At 55.5% G+C, this 21,910-nt stretch overlaps 3 protein-coding genes across 5 annotated transcripts in view; 2 read left to right on the top strand and 1 right to left on the bottom strand.

Moving 5' to 3' along the window:
* DNAH17 (dynein axonemal heavy chain 17) overlaps positions 1-758 on the top strand; it is a 33,294-nt gene extending 32,536 nt beyond the window's left edge. For all 3 annotated transcript variants that reach the window (XM_053960233.1, XM_053960234.1, XM_053960232.1), the window contains one exon: positions 383-758. In XM_053960233.1, coding sequence (XP_053816208.1) covers positions 383-630 — 248 coding nt within the window. In that variant the 3' untranslated portion in view covers positions 631-758. The remainder of the gene's footprint in view (positions 1-382) is intronic.
* On the bottom strand, positions 161-16,105 carry PGS1 (phosphatidylglycerophosphate synthase 1). The gene is made up of 10 exons (XM_053960235.1): positions 15,945-16,105; positions 12,127-12,316; positions 11,682-11,759; positions 10,692-10,791; positions 9,864-10,053; positions 9,361-9,539; positions 7,957-8,490; positions 4,457-4,605; positions 2,292-2,434; positions 161-564 (listed from the first exon to the last, which is right to left on the bottom strand). Exons 1-9 carry the CDS (start codon positions 16,103-16,105, stop codon positions 2,315-2,317), a joined length of 1,701 nt encoding a protein of 566 aa, XP_053816210.1. The 3' UTR covers positions 161-564; positions 2,292-2,314.
* Positions 16,106-17,604: 1,499 nt separating this feature from the next.
* Positions 17,605-20,092, top strand: SOCS3 (suppressor of cytokine signaling 3). Its single transcript, XM_053960775.1, has 2 exons — positions 17,605-17,679; positions 18,246-20,092. Exon 2 carries the CDS (start codon positions 18,313-18,315, stop codon positions 18,940-18,942), a length of 630 nt encoding a protein of 209 aa, XP_053816750.1. The 5' UTR covers positions 17,605-17,679; positions 18,246-18,312; the 3' UTR covers positions 18,943-20,092.
* The last annotated feature ends 1,818 nt before the right edge of the window (positions 20,093-21,910 follow it).

The raw sequence follows: 21,910 nt of genomic DNA, 5'->3' as shown, positions 1-21,910 counted from the left end.
TTGAGAAACTTAAATCCACGGTAATTACTGCTAATGAGAGGGAAGGAGAGCAGCTGAGAGGTCCACTTAGACAAAAGCAGAGAGCACGTGGGACAGCATGTGACACATCCCACCACGGCCAGTTCACCTTGACCTCTGCAATTCCCACATAAAGCCGTGATGAAGGGAGGGGTGGGGACAGAATTTATTCAGACATCCCACACGCAGTAAGGCAAATGCAGTCCTGGGTCACAGTGAGATGAGAACACGTCAGACTACCGCCATTGAGCCACTCCACCCGACCTTAACCTCTGAGCTCCCAGCCACGAGTAGCTGTGAAGAAAGGCCCTGGGGAGCAGCCCGGGGCGCTGCCAGGGCCCCCTGACGCCTGCGGGCCCCGCAGGTGCGCGCTGGGACGTCCCCTCGGGCTCCATCGCGGACGCGCGCATGAAGGAGCTGACGCCCGAGATGCCGGTCATCCTGCTCAGAGCCATCCCCGTGGACCGCATGGACACCATCAACGTCTACGAATGTCCCGTCTACAAGACACGGATGCGAGGGCCCACCTACGTCTGGACCTTCAACCTGAAGACAAAAGAAAAAGCTGCCAAGTGGGTCCTGGCTGGTGTGGCTCTGCTCCTAGAGGCCTAGACTTTAATGGCAATGGAAAACAGCAGTACTTTTACTTGTAAAAACTTCCAAGTTGTGTAACTCAGTCTATGTTTGATTGTACCAGAACCATTTTAGCGAAGTATCAATAAAACCAGTGCTGGAAGCGCTGCCGTGTGGAGCCTGCTCTCGCAGCACACGGGGTTCTCAGGGCGGATACTGGTTTTCCACTGGTGGTTTCTGATGTGGTGCTGGTGGGGAGCCAGACCACCGTGGGAAGCCAGACAGAACAACTGCACACAAGTGCCTGACTCCTTTCCCTCTTCTGGCTCTCCATCTTCCCACAGCTCTTTGTGTGATAGCTCAGTGCAAACTGAGCAGAAACTCCTCACGCTCCTGCATGGAGCATCTGTCTGGCTGGAGCAGACGGGAGAAGAAAGGTGTGGATTTGGTCCAGTTCACCAACACCCAACCTGCACAGCCCAGAGAAGGTCCAGCTGCAAACAGGTTCCTCTCTGAAGTATGTTATTTCTATCTCTAGGGTACAGAACCTACTCAGCCTTTTCTTCACAACAAATAATTTGTATCAGCAGTAACACACTTTAAGGTGAGTAGATCTGCCAAGGCTGATCCTTTTGGCATAAAACAATTCACCAAAATCCCACCCTGTGAAATATTTGAACAATTAGTTCTAAAATACAGTTACCTCACACTTTCCTCACAGCTCACAGTCAGAAAAGCCCCAAGGGCAGGCACAGAGGGCAGCTCATTTCTTTACATAGCAGCAGTATTCACAATCAGTTACAACTGAGTTTCACACTTACCATCAGCTTTTTTCAGGTGCCAGAAATCCTGCTTGTGCCACTGCCAGATCAGAAACCCTTGTTCACACCCTACCCTGCACTCCCACACCTTTTTACCTGGCTTCTTTGCAGGATGTTATGGTTCAAGCCTCCTACTTCCAGCAAGAAACATCCCAAACCCACACCAGCACTGAAGGTCTTCTCCTGCCCTTTCACAACTCGTGAAAGACACTTGTAACATATCTGAATGTGAAGGAGCCAGGCAAACCCTGCTGAGGGGGAGGCTGTTGTTAGGTAAGTAAAGGGCTGTGGGAACACACAGCACCCTGGCACACAGTGCCCGCTGCACGGACTGCCCGGCACAGGAACAGGCAGGAGTGATGGCCTGAAGCTCACAAGGGCTCGAGTCACGGGGCAGTGGAACCACCAGGAACCCCAGGACACCACAAAACAGAAAAGCAAAACCAACCGCCCCTGTTAACCAACACTAGAGGGGCAAAGCAAAGCCCTGACTGGATACAAAGACAAAACATTTAAAGTATTCCAGCAATGCTTTCTATTGGCTGGTCAAGACAGCACAAACACTGTCTCTCTCTGTGAAACTCTGAAAGGGACATTTCAGAAAGGGAGTTTTATTTCCATGCATGGAAAATACCACTGTATGGGTTCTCTGCCAGTGGCCCTTCCAGAAATTCTAGTAGACAAAACCCAGTCAGGACCTGAGCACTGAGCCCAGTCCATGGCAACCAGTACCCTAGAGGAATCGAGAAGTTCCTGGTTTTCCCCACATCATCTGCATGGCCATGAACTAATTGTTCAAATCTTTCTTTCATGACAGAGCACTGCAGCTATCCACTACAGTCAGTACAATATAATTCCTCATAATGGCAGCAAACTCACCCAAAGCAGCAACTTTTCTTCTTTCAAAAGAAATTCTTGATGAAAGGTGTCACCAGCTTCACCCACAGTTTCACATAACGACTTGGCTGCTCAAACGTTGATGTTGAGACCACACCTGAGCAGAGGTAAAGCTGCTCTTGCTCCTGAACAGGGAAAGAAACATCATCTCAGTAAATCCCAAGTGTTAAATTACATAACGGTCTTTCAGAGAAGGAAATTCTCAGATAAAGCTGACCAGGGATCTTGCCACAAGAATGCACCATTTCTCCTCAAGAATTTGCAATTAAAACTCTACAGAGAACAAGGGTAGACGGTTTTGCCTTTTTGTGCCCCACAGCTGCATGAGCTGAGCTTCAGTTTCAGAAAACTCCTCAAGGCCAGGCTGTAATTGCCAGAAAAGGAAACCTCACCCAAACCTCCTGGGACTGGCTTATGCAGCTCTTTCTAGACACAGCTCAGGCGCCGTGTTTGCAGATGAATGTGCAGTCGTGATCTCAGCTAAATTACCAGAAACACTCGGGTCCCCACAGCGTGCACCCAACTGCTGAGGGAGGAAATGAACCACCCTGCTGATAACACGCTCACAGCACGTGAGAGCAGTGCTTTGATCACAGGTAAGTGGAGTTTTTAGCACAAACAGTCAGGTTTCAGGATCTGCAGGCAAACAAGGAGCCAAACAGCTCCTGGAAGTTTGTTCATCATCATTTTTTATAATTGAAGCTGTCACAAACAGCAGAACTCTGCACTATTTAAATTCAGGGTGGAACAGGGAAGCAGGAACCAAGTACTGGAAAGTAACACCAAAAAGATGAACCAAGACATTAATCTGCCAATTCACTCTAATTTGAGAGCCCTCAAATGCTCCAAGAGCTATAGTCAGCCCTGCTGTGAGGATTCTGCTCCATGAACATCCATTATGGTGAGATCTGAGCACCAGAGGCAAGGCCAGTTCCCTGAATCAATCTCAGTTCATTCACAGAAGCACCCAAAGACAACCAGACCACTCCCATTTCTTCCCAAATCTCAGCACACATTTTTAAAATGGAACTGAACATTACATAGGCAAAGTGATTTCATGGCAGCATCCCAGGAATGGATTAAGTCTTCTAAAAAAGACCACAGAAAGTAAACACGCAGCCCATCTCAGAATCAGCTTCCAGCAATCGGGAATGGTTTAAAGCCCTTTGAATGAGATCACTGCAGCCCTGTGTGAGAAAATTCCTTTGTGTCACATTTCCATTGATTTTCCCCTTCCATTAGAAACAAGCAGAGGCAAGACATGAATTGAAATACTCAAGCAACTCTTCCAGTAATAGAATTGTTTTTGATTAGATACACTCTGACTCATCCCAGGGAAGAGCCCTGATGCAAGAGGGCAATTCCCATTGATCCTGCAGACAACTCTGCCAGCACCTGCCTCACACAGTGCATTTCTGAGGTCTCCAAGAGGCACCAAACATCTGCTTTGAAACAGAACACTGCAGGAGAAATGACTTGGGACAGTCAGTTCCAGCACAAGATTCAGTCAAGACAGCTGGAGAACCAGGCAGGATTCGGAGCAGCAGCAGAACTGCTGAGCATTACAAGCTGCCTAATTAAAAACAGCACAGAAAAGCCCTGGGACATTGAATATCAAAGCACTTAAACATGTTTGTGTCAAGATTATATAATGTCATATTATTATTATTCAAGATAAGGATTTTATCACAGAACTTCATGGGCATCCCAGCCAGTCCAGAAACCCTATTCCAGTCCAAGCTCAGACACTCCAAGGGCCCGGCCTCATTACCCCAGAACCTGCCATGCCCTGGGCAATGCTCAGATGCTGGGGTTAAGGCTCAGAGGTGCAGCGTGGCTGGTGAGCAGAGGAGTCAGCAGGTCCTCCCAAGGCTCTGTGCACATGCAGCCCTGAGCACTCCCGGTACCCGAGGTCACTGGGGACACACATTCCTTCCCGTTACGGCCTCATTTCCCAGCACTGGGTACTTGCAGCAGGCAGCTCATCAATAGTCACTTCACTGACAGCTCCTCAGGACTCCCCACGCTGCTCCAGCAGCTTCTGAGTTATTGTAGCTGGAGGTTTTTATTGCCACTGCGTCCTCAGCATTCCCTGTGTGACCCAGAAGTACAAGATCCCCACTGCATCCCCGGAATGTGCTGCTTACCTGATGGAGCTGCTGCTGCAAGGCTTTATTTTCTGTCACTATTGCAACCTGAGCTTCCAAGTCGCGATGAACTGATCGATATCCGAAATTTGGAGAGCCAATCAGGGTCAGGCAGGGCAGGTCGCTCCCTGCCAGGTACAGCCAGAGGCCTGCAGGAAAAATGAGGAAGAGAGGCAGCGTGACAGCCAAAGGTGCAGCCAGGGTGGGCTCACACGGTGCCTTCACTCAGGGTCAATCAAATGCTTTAAACGTGGATTACAGACTCTGTACAGGAGCCCGAGAGTGAGAGCAGCCCAGCAGGGCCTGCAGGGCTGCTCTGCTGTGTGTACAGTGTGTGCCATGTGTGGGGTGTGGGGGCACAGCCCAAATCTCAGTGTTCTGACTGGAAGTGCAGCACCCCCAGTGTACCCCAGGAATACACAGCCCCAAAACAACCCAGAGCAAGTCCTGTCACTGCATTAGAGGCTGTTTTGCACCACAGTGAATTCAGAAACACTCAGAGAAGACAAACAGGTTTCCAGTGAAGGAACCAGCCCCAGAGTCCCAGCCAGACAGGCTAAGTCTGTCCAGCCTGTCCCAGGGCCAGGGACCAACCCCCATCCCAGGACCATGACATGAAGAGGCATCTCCCAGCTCTGGCAGGTGAACTCACATGCCACTGTGAAGAGACACAGATGAGAAGTGCAAATTATTTCACTCCTTCACTTCCAGAGGAGCCACCAGGGATGAGATCAGACTCTTGCCAGGGCACCTGGCCCCCACAGCCACTCACCAACACAGCCGCCACAGCTCTGCCAGCACAGAGAGCAGGACAGAGCCCAGGACAGGTTTTCAAGGGAAAGATGGAAACATCACATTATTCTCAAGCACACCACTGCGGCAGGGCAAGAAGGAACAGCCACAGGAGAATCAGGACTGCTGCCAAGGAGAGGCTGTGTGGCCACTCTGCACAAATGGAGCCAGAAAGCCTTTGCTCTCCTCAGCAGAGCCCTGGGTGAGTCTCTGGTAGAGGCTTATCCCCATGGCTGGTCACACACAGACTGCAACAAAGAACCCGTAGCATAAAAACCACCTCGGCCTTAAAATAGCAGCAGGTTTCCCAACTCAGCCCCAGAGCAGTTCCAAGAATGCCTTGAGTAAGATGCTGCCGATTCACTGCCAGTTCCTGTAAGCTCCTCCCCGCCCCCACAGCACACACTGACAGAGCTGGCACTGCCCTAGTGCCACAGCACCTCCAGCCCCCGCAGGCTCACCCCACCACAGCGGGGCTGGACAGCCCACCACGGGCCCTGGGAGCCACATGGCACAGGGTTTTGTCACGTTCTGCCACCAAACAGGACCCTGCCAGGGGCTGTCTGGTGCCTGACCAGCCAAAGGCTGGACCTCTGCCCAAGCAGCAGCCATGAGGAACAGATTCCTTGCCTTCCCCAGTGTCCTGTGGCAGTCCCACAGCCTTTACAAGTCTCTGGTTTCACGGCCATCTGGCAGGATCTGCTCAAACAGTGACTCACCTTCCAGCAAGGGGAAGCACAGCTTCCCAGCGCCAGTCAATAGCAGTGACAGGGTTTATCTCACAGCACACAGCCACCTGCCCAGCACCCTGCCACCACAACGTGCTTGGAAGGGACCCTGATCCCAAGGGATGCACCCCTGTCACCCCCAACACCACACCCAGGGAAGTGGCAGATAGGCTTTGGGATGTCACACCAGGACAGCTGCTGGCAGTCCTGCTCAGACGTGCACCCCATCTGTGCACCCCATCTGTGCAGAGCTCTGCTACACCTGCACGGGCACCTCGGAGAGACATCCCTGGGAGCACCACTTGACATTGTTGCATGCAGATACAAACATGTTAAAGGGAGCAGGAGGGGCATGCAGCACAGCCCCAGTGTTTGGGGATCCCATGGGAGACTCAAGGGTGTCTCATGTCTTAGCCCAGAGAGGAAGCACCAACAGGCACTGTTTGCTGCTGGAAATCTCATGTCCTCAGCCAGGAGCTAGGCTCCATGTGCTCCTTGTGCACATGCCCTTCACATCTCCAAGGCTTCCTCCCTTCCCTCTTCTGTCCTTGTCCTCTCTGCCACACCACGTGACTCCTGCAGAAGGAAATGAGGTGAATCCAACGTGTGCCAAGGGCAGAGCATGCCAGAGGAGGAGCTGCACATGACCCTCCCAGCACTCTGAAGGGGAATGGAAACAAGGCAGCAAATGTCTCCAGCTGTCCCTCCTGCTACGCACTGGAGCTGCTCAACTCCAAGCCCTGCATCCCTCTCCAAGCAAACACCACACAGCAGAAAGCCCAAAGCACTGTCCCACAAGGCCTGGCTGGCCCAAACGGGACTGGTGACCATCTGCACCTTGGTAGCTGGGAAAAGCAGCCCTCCTTTCTGGGCTCAATTTATGCCAAACCACATCCCACTGGGAGGTAGCAGTGCTCAACAAAGGCAGAACCTGGGAAGCACAGATTGCTCAAGCACGTGCATCCTGAAAGACACAGGACACCCCAGGCAGGCAGGCAGGGCCCTCCTCGTTCTGCCCTGTGTGAGATAAGGGTTTTCCCTGCACTCCCAGCCACGCTGGGGAGGGGCACTCTGAAATCTGTCATTTCAACACAGAGGCACCCAGTAGCACCCAGGGATTTAAGACAATCGAGAAGGATGCCAAGTCAGCTTTTCCTCCCCACCACCTCTGAGCTCCCTCTGAGCACCCCTGTGAGAAGCAGGGGGATGGAGCCATTCCCACTAACAGCTCTCTTCAAAACAGGAATGGCCAGAAGCCCAGTGTTCCAACCACAGCCCAAACACTCCAGCTGGAGCACCCTGCTGAGCCTGTGGGAACTGGGCACAGTGTATCCAGCAGGAACGCAGGGTCTCCCAGAGAAGACCTCGAGGGTGGCTTCATTAACTCACTGCATGTTAGTCCATATTCGTTCCTCAGCCCCTTGCCCTCTGGCTGCCCTGACTGCCATAAGCACATGCTGCAGCTCCTCACACCGCACCCCTGTGAGCTGGGAACGGGAGCTGGTGCAAATCCCCCAACGCTCACATTGTCCCCACGCAGACCTGCTGCTGGGAAGGCCCCGGGAGCAGCTCCCTTCCAGCACCTGCCCCCGATATGGCTGCAGGGTCCCCAGCAGAGTCAGCACTCCAACCTGCTGAAACCTGCCCAAGGGATACAAGAAACAGCACCAGGCACTGACTGCACCATAAACACATCCAGATGCTTCCTTCCCTTTGCATCGCCTTTTTCATCCAGCCAGTGCTTCAGTGCCACCACAGTGACCGCTCTCACATCATCCCTGTGACTGCATTGAACCAAAGGCAAAGGCAAGTGATCCAAACCCTCCAGGTTTACACAAGCATGTTGTTTGAACCTTGGAGGAGTGTTTTGAAGGTTAAGCCCAGACTGGCACCCAGCCAGCCCCTCACTCCTTTCGCAATCCAAATGCACAGTTCTCACACACCTCTGAACAAGACCCCTTGGGATAAGGGCCACCTTACCTTTGGCATGGAACGTCCACCCAGCACGGGAGTACTCCTGTAGCTGCACTCTCTCCTGCTGCTGCAGGCAGCAGACCTCACTGTAAAACTGCTGTTCAATGTAAACGTAGGCAGCAGGGATGGCACCTGCCACCCCTTTGGCACCAAAAAACCCATTGACCTCTGGCGAGGCCAGGAGGATCCGGTACTCAGCCCTTGTGCCCAGGATGAGGTCCATGTAGGCCTGTGTCAAGTTGAAGTAGCCAGTGGTGAGGTATATCCTGGCATCCCGCTCAGCCTCTGTCAGGAGTGTCTCTGTGACCATCTCGTCTATTTGAATCCCAAAAGGTTTCATTTGGATTAAGGGATAGATCCAGGTGTCAGGCTCTGGTTTCAGACTCCCAGATGCCTGAGAGCCTTGCTGGGATAAGAGGGAGCTACCTGGCTGGCTGCTGTGGAAAGTCTTTTCATGAAGGAGCTCTTGCCGTGTGCGGGCAGAGTTGATGACCTCCATGACCCTCTGGTTGGCAATCTCACAGTAAGCCACTTTGTCTCCTGCAGGCAAAGTCAGAGAGATGTGTCTGAGGTCTACAGGCACAGAGCTACGTGTCACCTCTGTCACCAGGATACAGGAACAAACAGGAGCCAACACAGAGGGCACATGACTCTCTGTCTTAAGGCCCAAACCAGCTGTTTCAAGGTTGGCAGAGCTACGCTACAGAAATGCTCAACAACTGGCAGCAGCCTGAAAAATCCTCTGAGAAAGGAAAGGATGAGGGCAAGGCTACACTGACAACCAAGAATGAGCTGGAACACACAAATAAACCCCCACCCCCAGCCTGAACTTACATCACCCAGCAGTGCAAGGCCAGGACAAAAACTGATGATGCAATCAGCCTGGCCCATCACTGCCCTTCTCTGCCCAATTTTACGCTTGTTCCCAATCTTCCTGAACTGATTCCCATTTGATTCCCAGAACAAACTCTACTACAAAATATTAATTAACAACAATAGCAGCACATTTATAAACCCTTCAGAACATGCACATCCAGAGCACCTGGAATTGCAGCTACTATCATCAGAAAAACTTCCTAATGGACTGAAGTTCTTATTTAAGGCCAAAAGCAGCACATTTATGAGGCAGCACTGAGACTGTTTCAGAGTTACTTCCAGTCTCTTCATGCCCTGTCAAATCAGCCTATCACAGCCACTGTGCTGGGAAAACTCCAAGAGACCCAGTCCTGAAACTCAATCAATCTTGATTATAGTACTGAATGGCTCAAAACAGGACACCCCACAGTCTGAACAATGGTCAGACACCCAGCAATTCCCACATGGATGGAGTCTAAGTCATCCTTAAACCTTGGCTGTCACTCCTCTCCTCTGGATCCCATCACTCAACCAGGTGAGACAACTCCCTCCTACCCTGGTATGGGTGTACCATTCCCTCCATCATCTGGACTGTATCATCCTGCTGTAACTGCAGGGACACATCTCCAATCGCATCCACAAGCTCCGTGAAGAAGTCTGCAATCTCAGGAGAGTCCCGCAGCAAGACGTAGCGGTCCTGACGGTTGGTGAAGTACAGATCACTCAGGTTTGCACTGAAGAGAAAGGGAAGAGACGGGTTCAGAGCACAGACACGATTCTCAGCCTCCCAGGTCAGGCTACAGGCCTCACTCTGGGATAGCTGCACTAAAGCACAAACTGGCCATTTCCTTCAGAATCTCAAAATATTTTTCCCGTTAAGAAAGGCTCGCTTTCATCTGAGAATCTCATGTGCAGGAACTGTGGTTGCTCTCCCATCGCAGAAGAGCACTGATAGGATCACGATGGAGTCCGGATGTTCAGACAACTCTGGCAGCACAGACACCCTGCCCAAAGGCCAGCGAAACGACCGCACCAAGGCCAGACGCAGCAGGACTCACCCGCTCAGGATCACGTTGTCATCGAAGAGATAGACCTTGATGTGCTGCAGCCCAATGGTCTCATTGAAACGCTCTGGAATCAGGAGCCGGAGAAGTCCACGCAGGTTTGGGGTGTGGAAGAGGGACACGCGGACCTGCTCGGGAAATCGCTGCAGCAATGGGATCAGCATTGTTCGAGAATTCTTCCTGCCTGGGAGAGAAAGGGAGCTTCACACAAAGATCACACAGACAGGACACATCACGACACAGCTCTTCAGCTGGTTACAGGGTGAGCACCCCTCCCATCCACTGCACTTCACATGTTTTCCTTTTTTCTTTGTTATTTTTAGATCACTTTCATTTGCACTATGTCAATATTGAAACTGACATTCCGAATCAGTCACAAGGCAGGTCTGACACTTTTCAAGCTTCTTAACCAAGCCTCACCAGCACTGGTAACACATCTACAAGAGTCACTGCAGATGACCACAGGTTCCTGATTCAGTGTGCTGCTGCTGCTTCCAGCAATTCCCATTCTCCTTTCAAAATGAAAATGTAAGTGAGCATGATGGGTAAGGGCAAGTGCACTAACAAATGAACTAAGCAAGACTACACAAGCTGCACGGAGTATTTTGGCCCTTCTTGCTCCTACCACCTATTTTTGGAAGAAAAGCTGTTGAGCTTGAAGATTTTCTGGGAATACGCAGTTCTGGAATACAAAAGGCCAATCCTAAAATGTGCATGCTTTAAGCAAGTAGGTCCAATTGGCCAAAATACCCACTCTGAAATGTCTCTCTAGCCTAACCGTAAAATCAGGCTCTGACAAAAGCAATGAGCAGCAATTCCTACCCCGGGAACCCCTGGTGTAGTCGAGGAGAATGGAAACTCTGAGGTCGGGTGAGCCTTCTGCTTGCAGTGATTTCTCCAGTGTTTCTTCTAAGCAATACACCTGCAGAGAGAGTTCTCTCCTCATTACAAAAGCAAATACACTTTCCAAGGGAAGTGCTCAGCAGCAGGAGACCCTGGCCAAGACAGTTCCCACACCCTGGTGCAAGTCCTTCCTCCTTGTGCCAAGCACAGCCAGTTCAGCCTTTGCATCTGCCAGCCTGGCAGCCTCCATCAGCCTAAAGCCACAGATCAAAGGGCCTCAGTTTTACATGTCCACATTCTTCAGGTCTCACAAGAGCAATTAATGTTCACAGAAAAAGTCCCGATATCATTCCCAAATTACAGACTCACATCACCAAAGACAAACATTGGCAGGAATTCACTGCATTTTTATTCTTTAACTACAAGGTTGTTTGTCAGATGCAAATTCAAATCCTGTGTGCAAGCCCAGACAAAGTTGGGCATAAATCCTATGCAGGCTCCATCCACCTTTACCCTGCCAGGGCATTTGCTTCCTAACATCAGAACCTGGCCAAGGCCAGGCTTCTTCCTCAAGCCCTTGGGCAAAAATGCTTTTGTTTCCAGAGGAAAGAACAAAAAAAGGCAAATACCATGAAGCAAAGCTGGCCTCGGTCTCAAATGCAGAAAACCAATCCTTCATCTGTGTCCTGTACCTGGAGCACCAAGCACAGCACTACACACCTACAGCTCGAGTCCCATTCAAGAAAAATGTCAGGGAAAGATAGATTCCCATGACCTGAGTTTTACAAAGGCCCCCCCGAGCACTCAGAACAGCAGGCCAGTCCCTTCTGACAGATCCAGGCTAACTATCCCCTGAAGAAGTGCAGCAGTTCCCTGGCTCTGTACCAGACCTCAACCAGAAGCGTGCCTCCCTTCCACATCCCTCCCCTGCATTCCCTTCCTGGCCTTCCCAAACCCTTCCACACTCACCAGCTCCTGCTCAAGGACTCCTGTTCCCAGGTACAGTGAGGCCATCACCACCCGCTGCTTGGCTGCTTTTATCTGCACCTGGGAGCAGCAGAAAACAAGCTCAGTGTCACACAGGGTGTCTGGTCCTGAGGAGCCACCAGCCCAGACCTGGCAGTGCTGCACTCCCCGGGGAGGATGCCTTCAGCCACATCTCTGCTCTGGCTCCCTGGCCTTGAGGAAGGAAAGGTAAGACATGGACAGTGGTGACGTAGAACACACGGAGCTCTGCGGAGCCACAGCAGCACCACTGCTGCATCTAAAATTCAAGAAACTAGTGCTTTCAGGGAAACTGAAGAGCACACTCCCTGCAGCTAAACCTATTCTATACGAGAGCAGTTACCAGGCAGCAGCTGCAAAACTGGGATTGTGTCAAAACCATTCCCACAACTTGCAGCCCACAGCTTACCTTCAAGAGTTCATAGAATTCTGCCGGGGATGAAAGCACCTTGACATGTGAGCTGGAGATCCCAAATTCTGGGACCAGATTCCTGATCCACTGGAACCTGTGCGCTCCTTCTGGACAGAGGGAACACGGTGGGGCTGTGATCACTGGAACAGGAGGGGTGAGTAGTGGGGCTAGAAGGAGCCATGATGATCTGTGCAAAGAAAGATGAAGAAATTCTTTGTAGTGAAACTTTTGCTTCCAAGCAAGTCTCCAAGCAGGCAAAGGAAGAGCTGCAGCCAGGGCCAATACATGGCAGGGATCCACAATGGCAAGAATGCCTTTCCCTTTCCATAATCTGATCTGGATCATCAAAGCCAAATGTAGAAACAGAGAGACACAGGCAAAATGTGGGAGAACAGATCTGAACATCACCAGCTCCTCCCCTGAGCTGGCATGGAGATGAGGGGAAACAACTACTTCATCAGGATAACATGGGAGGGGAATGAGGCGGGAGCTGCAGAAAATTAGATTGTGGATGCTCAGGTGTCTGACAGTGCTGTGCTGGTACCACCTGTACCTGTAACCAGCCACTTCTGGATTATCTCCATCACACACACACCAGCCAACACTCCCTTCACGTCGAGCTTTGTTCTCAGCTGGGCTGAAGTTCATGTTTCAAGTTTAAAGATCACACTGCTTTAAAGATAAAAATGCCTCCATCCCTCAATCTTATCCAGAAATAGATCCACAGCACACAAGGTGGCCAAGTGCAAGCCCCAGCAAAGGCAGAGCAATGACACCCCAAGAAGGACCCACAAAAGGAGCGACTATGTCCCAGCAGGAATGCACCAAGGGCCACAACAGGGATCCATCCCCCTCCAGCAACGCCACCGCCACTCCGCAGAAGCACAAGAAAGGGTCGTGACTTCCCCTGCAAACCTCACAAAAGGGGAGGTTTCCACACGTTCCCTGTGAGAGAGACGTCAGAAAACTCATTCTTCAAAAAGAAATTTCGGTACAAATTTAATTTCTTTGAAGTCACTTTGGGAAGAAACCAGCTTACTGCCAGTGGGTGACAGGAAGCAAGCAGCAACTTCTCCTCTCCGAGGTTTCACACATGCAAATTCATCCAGTCATAGAATAACCCCCAGCAGGAGTCTGTTCGCATGACAAAACCACATTTCAGCACAATTAGCAGCAGCAGCTCCCATGAGATCCAGGAATCCATGAGCAAGGGACTGAACTGCATCCCCAAACCCACACGAACCACTCCAGTCTGCAAACCCCACTCATGGGAGCCACACTTCTTGGGATGGAACCAGGGTGGCTGTCTTACCCTCAGGACCACCAGGTCCTCAGGCCAGCAGGCAGCCACCGTCCTGTGGCCCATCCTGATGATTCCACCACCACCACACACCAAGAGGAAACTTGATCACAACCTTTACCAGAATTTGTTACAAGGAACTTCTGGCTTTTTACCACAATCCAGAGCCCAAATGAACAGAGATTCCAGGAAGATGATTTCACTCATCTGGTTCATGATACAACCCTGGATCTTCACAAGGTTTCCAAACATCCTTACAAGGAAACCAGTTCATAGTGGCGTTTCCTGTAAAATCCACGAGTTTGTCACTGACTATTCATGAAGACCGAAATCTGAGTCAGTCAGTGCAGGAACTCCTGGGATGGTGGGTTTTAACAGATCATGTGGACTGGGCACAGCCTGAATACCCAGAAGTGACAAGAGATCACCAGCACAGGCTGTTAAAAACAATGCAAATATCCCCTAAAAGGTGCAGAAAAAAATAAAGCAGAACAGAAACATGAGAAATACCACTTTTCAGGCACATTCTCCTAAGTCTCTACAGAACCTGAGCACAACCTTCATACACCTTTGCTCACCTCAAGCCTCACAGGCCACACGCAGAGAGCAGATTCCCACTGTTCCATCTGCAAGGGAGCATGGCACACAGAGCTACAGGAATTCACACTGGATCCAAAAACACAGGGTTTTAAAGCCCACCGAATGCTCAGCCCACAGAGCAGTGGCATCGTTGGGCTTTAATCCAGCCCCTCAGGTCACAAACAACATCCTCTGGAATTATTCCCAGGGAGGAAGCAGTGGCAAATTTTATGTATTTTACAATAACAATCAACAGAGAAGAATATTGTCCTCATTATCTCATTGGCCAACCCAATTACCCTTCCATAAGCCAGACCAGTGGCCAAGCAGACACCTTCCAGAAACATGATTCCCAGAAGGCATTTTCTAGCAAGGATTGTTGGAACTGTGAGTCCAACTGCACCTGTGGCCCTGTACCTGCCTGCCTGGAGCCAGGGGCAGCTCTGAAGACTGCAGGCAGTGACGGGTTGAGCTTGGAGCATCTGGACTCTGACAGGAACATTTGGAGGAACATCAACCTGCAGCACCAGTACTATTTGGTTTGATTTGGATTAATTCTGCATAGGTCAATTTACCCTCACTAATTGCATCCTCCAGATTTTTCACTCCCTAAGTAATTTACAGTGTGTCAACACTGATCTTTCAACCCAATACTGAAATTTACACCTTATTCAGCGTTGAGAACCTATGGCTTTTAGAATTATCAAATAAATCAGTATTTTGCTCCAGCCACAGAGCCACTGGCAGAGCAACTGGCTCCCAGAGCAGCAGCTTCTACCCACCAGTGACTGACATCAGCTCAGTGACTACCTGGTACAACCAATGCCCGCAACCACGCACACACAACTATCAGAAATCTTGTAACATTATGAAGAAATCATCAAAATTCCACACTGTGACAAAACAGGTTTCAGAGGAACAGAAAATGAACTAGGGGGGAGCCCTTTCCACGTACTTCACATCACTGAGTTAACCAGAAAGAGAAAACGGAATCAAAAGGAACCACCTCAGAACCCTTCTGAATAAAAAGTTTACCCTAAATAGAAACAACGGATTTTTTGGGGTGTGTTCTATTTTTTAAAATGCAGGTTTGGTACAGAAACTCACAATGCAGCTGAAACTCCTATTCACTGTAAAACCTCATCTTCAGAGCCAGAGGTGAAGTGAAACTGCGGGACGCAGTGCTGTCCTTTCACCCACACACCCATCAGCACACGGGGGGATCTACAGTGCTGCTCTGTGAACTCAGTGATTGCTTCCCAGGGCTCAGCCGAATTTATCTGCCCTAAAAACACCGGCGAGACCAAAAGAGAAGCGTGGCAAGAATTTCCTCGGTGTGAACGAGAACACAGACTGATGCCCCCCCTCCCCCGGGAGCGCGGTGACAGCACCGTGAGCGGTGAGAGCCGCGGGCACAGCGTGCCCTGCCCCGCTCGCCTCCCTGCCCGACGCAGCCCCGGCACTGAGGGGGCTGACACCGCTTCGGGGACGGGGCACCTCGCCCCCCGCCACCAGCCGGCCCGGGTGGGCTGAGCCGAGCACGCAAACCGGGCCCGAGGGCTGAGCTGTGACGGCCGCGGGGCGCCTGGCCCTGGGGACAGAGAGATGCCGGCCAGCGCCTGGTGACAGTGGGAGGCAAGGAAATGGGAAATGAAGGGGAAATAACGCTCAGCTGTTGTGCCGAGGGCGATCGGACAGTGGGGCGAGCTACAGGCGTCTGCGAGAGCAGAGCCGAACCCCACTCCGACTCCGGCCTGGGGGTACCGGGCCGCCCCTTTACCCCTGCGCGGCTTTTTCAAGGGGCTGGGCCGGGCCGGAAAGGGGAAGCGGCGAGCGGGGAATGCCCCGGTAACGCGACACCGACTGCGGGGGCGGCCGAGGGCTCCCGCTGCCTCCCAGCCCCGGGAGAGCCGGCGGGGTCCCGGCCGGTCCTTACCTGCGGGCGCGGCGGTCGCGGCCGCGGGAGAGGCGGTCGGAGAGGCGGCCGAGCAGCGCGGCCAGGCCGAGGCGGCCCCGCGGCAGCCAGGCCGAGAGCCGCCGCCACAGCGCCGCGCCGCCCGCCGCCATCGCCCGCGCCTTCCGCTTCCGCGCTGCCATGGCGACGCCGCCTTCCGCTTCCGCGCCGCTGCCCGCGCCTCCGCCCCGCCCGGGCCCGGCCCGCGGCTCCCGGGAACCCCGGCCCGGCCGCGCGCCGTGCCCGCCGTCCCGCCCGCCTGCGAGCGCGGAGCCCGCGGAGGGCCGGGAAGGGTCCCGGAGGAGCTCAGGAAGAGCTCGTTGTCCGGCGGGGCCGCGCCGGGGCTCTCCTGCTCCGCACACGTGGGACGCGCTCACGCGGAGCCAGATCGCCTGCCCGGCAATGTCACCTCCCCGGTGTCTCTTCTCCCCCCCGGGGCGAGCCCCGCCGCGGCTGAACGGCTCCGAAGGGACCTACACGGTTTTTGCCCCGGCAGAACCGGCGTTCGCCGCCCCGCCGGGCAAGGCAGAGTCCGGGACCGCGGGTCCCCCCGCCAGGTCCCGATACGGGGAGCCGGTCCCGCCGGGCAGCCCCGGAGCCGCGTCGTGCCCGTCCCGTCCCTCCCCCGCTCTCCCTGCCCGCCCCGGCAGCGCTCCGGGGCTCGTTTGCATTTCAGAGCAGCCGGTCCGCCGGCGCTGATTCCCAGAACTGCCGCACTGGGCTGGTCTCTGCCGGGCAGCGGCCGCTCCTCCGAGGCAAATTAAACTGTTTAAAATAAACCCACGGACAGAGCTCGGGTTGTGTGCGAGCTCCGAACCAACAGTTGCCAAACGGGCGGGGAGGGGAGCTCCGGCGCCGCTCCTCCCGCCGGGCACCGTCCCCACCGGGGCTCCGGCCGTGGGCCCGGGGCGGGGCGGAGGGCCGAGGAACCCCCTCGGACCGAGCCCCGGGGAGCAGCCACGGGCAGGGGGCCTCGGTCCCGCCGGGCTCCCCACCAGCCCTCACGGCCCCGCAGACCGGCCAAAGCACCAACCGCGCGCTCGGAGCGTCCCGGGGCTCCCGCAGCCACCGCCGCCCGAAGCGGGGCTGGGGCGCGGGGATCGAACAGCTGCGGAGCCGGGAGCCCCCCCCACAGCCCCGGGTGCGGATTCCCCCTTGTCTCCAGTCCGAGGGTACCCCGCGGATCCCCCAGGAAGCGCGGCCGAGGCTGACGGCAGCCTTGCGTGGGAACGTGGGACCGGCAGCCCCCGCTCCGGTGTACCCCCGGTGTACCCCCGGTGTACCCCCCATCAGCCGAGCCCAAACTCCTCGTCAGGGCGGGCCCGCGGCCCGGCTGCCCCAGCAGAGGCGGGGGACGGCGAAGGCCCCCGGGGGGCCGGAGCGGGGTTCTCCGTTTCTCCGCAGGCCGAGGGGCGGGGGCAGCCGCCTTGCCCAGAACGGGCTGTGGGGGCCGGGGCCGGAGCGGGAAGGGCCGGGGCTGGGGCCGGAGGGGCCAGGCCGGGGGCCCGGCGCTGGCAGAGCAGGGGCTGGCGGGGCGCCGGGGGGCCGGGCCGGGCGGGGCGCGGGCGGTGCCGCCGCGTTACAAGAAGCCGCGCAGTTCCAGGAACCCGAGGGCGGGCGTTGCGCCTGCTATAAGAGGCCGCCCCGGGCCGCCTCGGCAGCTTCGCCGCCGCGCACCGGCCCCGCTCTGCCGCCGAGACCGGCTCCCGCGCCCCAGGTACGGCCGCGGGAGGGAATCCCGGAGAGGACGGGGGGACAGCCGGGGATGCCGGGACCTTCGGGGGGGGGGCGATCGCCGAGGACCGGCGATGCCGGCGCTGCCCAGGGAAGGGGATCGCCGGGGATGTTGGTGCCTCAGCGGGGCGATAACCGGTGCCTGGGGTAACGATGTGCCCCCGGGCGTAAGAGAGCGGGAGATCATCAGAAGCGGTGCTCCTAGAGAGGGGAGAGAGCGGGAGACCGCAGGTGTGCCCGTGCTCCCGGGAAGGAAGAGCTGGGGACGGGAGTGCCGGTGCCGCGAGAGGACAGTCGCCGGGAAACGGGGTCTGCCGGTTCCCCCGGGAAGGGAGAGCCAGGGATGGGTGCTGCCGGTTCCCGGGAAGAGAAAGCTGGGCACGGGGGATGCCGGCTTTTCTGGGAATGAGAGCTGGGGAAGGGGATTGCCGGGAACTGGCAGCGCTGTTGCTGCGGGAGGATAACAGCCAGGGAGCGGGGGTGCAGGTGTTCCCGGGAAGGGAGAGTCGGGGACCGGAATGCCGGCACTCACCGCTCTCTCTGCCGCAGGTGATGGTGTAGCAGCGGCTGCTGCTGGCAGCAGCGTCCAGAGCACACGAAGCTGGCTCCCTGCGCCATGGTCACCCACAGCAAGTTCCCCGCCGCCGGGATGAGCCGCCCCCTGGACACCAGCCTGCGCCTCAAGACGTTCAGCTCCAAGAGCGAGTACCAGCTGGTGGTGAACACCGTACGCAAGCTGCAGGAGAGTGGCTTCTACTGGAGCACGGTGACAGGTGGTGAGGCCAACCTGCTGCTGAGCACCGAGCCGGCTGGCACCTTCCTCATCAGGGACAGCTCAGACCAGAGGCACTTCTTCACCCTCAGTGTCAAGACGGAGTCGGGCACCAAGAACCTGCGCATCCAGTGCGAGGGCGGCAGCTTCTCCCTGCAGAGTGATCCCCACAGCAGCCAGCCCGTGCCCCGCTTCGACTGCGTGCTCAAGCTGGTCCATCACTACATGCCACCCACACCCTGCGCCGTGCCCGAGCAGCCTGGGGGGGCCCTGCACCCCAAGCGCACCTACTACATCTACTCAGGCGGCGAGAAGATCCCCCTGGTGCTGAGCCGCCCGCTCTCCTCTAGCGTCTCCACCCTGCAGCACCTCTGCCGCAAGACCGTCAATGGGCACCTGGACTCCTATGAGAAGATGACTCAGCTGCCAGCCCCCATCAAGGAGTTCCTGGACCAGTACGATGCCCCTCTCTAAGGGGCCGGCGGAGCAAGGTCACATGCTACAAGCACAAGAGCAGGGGACGGGCACAGTGCCCCACCGGCACAGGAGCTGGCAGGGCATGCCGAGCCTCCCCAGCCGGGAAGGAGGGAGAGGGAACTGGGGCAAGCTGCCATGGGCTCAGGGCTGTGGCCAGCATAGCTGGGCACCCTTGCTGCTGGGGGGACTCCTCATCAAGCGTGACACCTCCTCCCCACGGGGAAGAAGATGGCTCCGACCAGACTGTGGATGTTACAGTGAACCCATTGGCAAAGCCCCTGTGGGCTTGGGCAGCCAGGACAGCTCCCACAGCACGGGGGAACGTGCGCCCCACCAGCCCCATCCTGGGGGTGTCCTGGTGAGAGCCCCTTCTACCCTCAGAAATGGAAAGCACTGGAGCCCAGGAGTGCCTGATCGCTTTTCCTCAGTTTTAAGGGGAAGGTGTTTTTTGCCCATACTGTACCTCTTGCTGCCTCCTTGTGGGTGAAAGCTCCTTTCACATCAAGCCCCAGACTAAGAGGTCGATGCCTTTGCCCCGCGTTGCCATTTTCCAGGGGACTAAGCCTTAATATCCCCCCCTGCCCCATGGTCTGGGTTAGTGGATGTCAGCTGGTGACGTGACAGCTGCGCAATGACGGTCCTGCTGATGTGCTGTGAAGCTGGAGGGGAAGCGTCGCGTCCCGATGCTGCTGAGTCCCACACAGCCGCATCTGCAAGGATCGCCCGGAGGACGCTGGGCCCTTACTCCCTACAGTCACAGCCCACCTCTGCCCGGCCACTCCTGCAGACCCCGGCTGTGCTGCTCTGCAGGGCACCAATTCCCGCAGGAACGCGGCAGGACGATCCCCTGGAGCGTGTCATCTCGTGAGTGCTTTTCTGCGTCCGCCCAGAGAAGTGGTTGGGTTTTCTGGCTTTTTTTAATTTTTATTCTTATTTTTTTAACCAAAGGGATGTTTACAGGCCAACGTGAATCACTGTCTTTTATAAAGATTCCATCTTCACCTCCAGCCTTGAGGGCTGAGCAAAACAATGCTTGAAAATTCAACCAAAACCAAACTCAGATGAAACTTTGCACATATTTATATTTATATTCAGAAAGAAAATGTTTCCATAATTTATAATAAAGAGCACTATTTTTTAATGAAAACCATCAGATTTGGTTTGATTTCTCTCTCGCACCCCTGAGGCCACTTGGCCCCGGCACAATGCTGGGATGTGTTTACACCACGTAAGCGCCGTTTCCTGGAGCCGCCGTCCACGCCGGGTGATCCCGCCGCGGTGACTCAGCCCGGGTGCGTAAGCTCTGCCCCAGCACTCAGGTATGTCTGAGCCCTGCGACGTCGCTCTGTCTGCCAAGCCACGAGGATGGGATCTGCTCCTGGCTCGTACTCATGGTGCAAGCACGGGACAGCAGACATGGCCCTGGGCACAGGAGGGGCCGAGCTGGTGGCCGAGGCTGGCCTGTGGCACAGCCCCAGTGCAGTGTTCGTGAAGGGCCAAGTGAGTCCTGCCTTCCCCCAGCCCTGTTTTGGCACATGCCAGGGTGAGGAGCTGCAGGAGCAGGGCACTTTGAGGCACGGGTAGCAAAGGGTCCGCAGGTGCTCCCTCTGGGAGTGTAGTGGGCTCAGGGTAGGGGGTGCCAAGGTACTGCTCACCCCCACAGCACAGAGAGAAAAGCTCTGTCCTGTGCAGAACCCCAGCTGGGCAAGATGCCCAAGGCAGGGGAGAGGATTCAACTCTCCTGGGGATGTCCTTGCCCCCAGAAGCTCCTCTCTTCCGCTTCTAGGGGCATGAAGTAGGTGTGGGAATAAACCTGCAGCTGCATCTGGCTGGTGTGCAGTGCAGAGCCTGGCTGAAGAGTTGAATGCAGGGATGTGGGTAATCCCCTGGGAGCAGGTCAGCCCCCTAGAACTGCCCCAGAGCCCCTGCCTGTGAGGAGCAGGCAGTGCCCAGGTGCTTTGTGCCCAGGCCCCAGACTGCAATCTCCACACTGTAGGCATTATGCCTGGCATCATGAGCAGTGCTCCCGCCCCCCCGGGGAACCCCGGCTGCTGGGAAAAGGATTTCCTTAGGAATCAGCCTGGACCAGGGGGATGGTGAGTGTGCCGGTCCAGGCTGTGGGCATGGCACAGTCCCAGTGACTATTTTGGGGCCACTGCGTGTGGCTGTGGCACGCGTGCTGCCAGAAGTGCCACGGCCTGCGCAGGCACCCGCTACAGCTATGCAAGGAATGTCCACGCGCACGGGTGGCTGCCTGCCAGGCCCTGCCGAGGCACATCCCTGAGTTTCCCTGTTCATCCCTGAGTTTAAGGCTCCCAGCAGCGCCCGTGGTGCCCTGCCCCATGCCAGTGATGGGGTGGGAGCAGTGCTGCAGGCACAGCAGCCCCCCAGCTGGCAGGAGCATCACCACTCCCCCAGGCAGGATAAAGAGAATCCCCAGGGGATGAAAATCAGGGCCCTGGGGGTTTATGAGCACACCCAGCCCTCCTGGCAGAGCAAGGGGTTCACAGCACCTCATGGTGGGGCAGAGTGGGAAGCTGCCCCCAGGGACAGCAGCCAGGCTGCCCACAGTGGCCCTAGCCATGTCCTCCCAGCCAGACCCCAGCCTTCCCATCTCTGTGGGAACAGCCCGAGCTTCTTCACTTCCCAGAAGGGCCCTGGCATTGCCGACCAAGGGCCTCTTCCCTCGCGGTGCTGCAACCCGTGGCTGAATCAAGAATCCGGGAAGCTCCGCCAGCCCTACGGGTTTCTTGGAATAAAGCCAAGCTCGCGGCAGCAGTGACGCGGCGGCCGGCGGGCAAATCCCTGCTGAAGGTTTCACAAACCTCTCTCTGCTCCAGAGCAGCTGAGTGGACTTGGCCCTGTGTTTCGTAAGCAGTCTATCAAACATGTCCCACAGCCAGTTCCCCTCTGCCCTTCACCAGGGCTGGGGCAGCTGAGCTCCCCCTGGGAGGGTTTCTGGATG

This window comes from Vidua chalybeata, chromosome 19 (assembly GCF_026979565.1).
Source record: "Vidua chalybeata isolate OUT-0048 chromosome 19, bVidCha1 merged haplotype, whole genome shotgun sequence".
NCBI classification, from domain to species: domain Eukaryota; kingdom Metazoa; phylum Chordata; class Aves; order Passeriformes; family Viduidae; genus Vidua; species Vidua chalybeata.
Note: the sequence above shows the minus strand (reverse complement) of the source record. Positions and strands in the feature narration are given on the sequence as shown.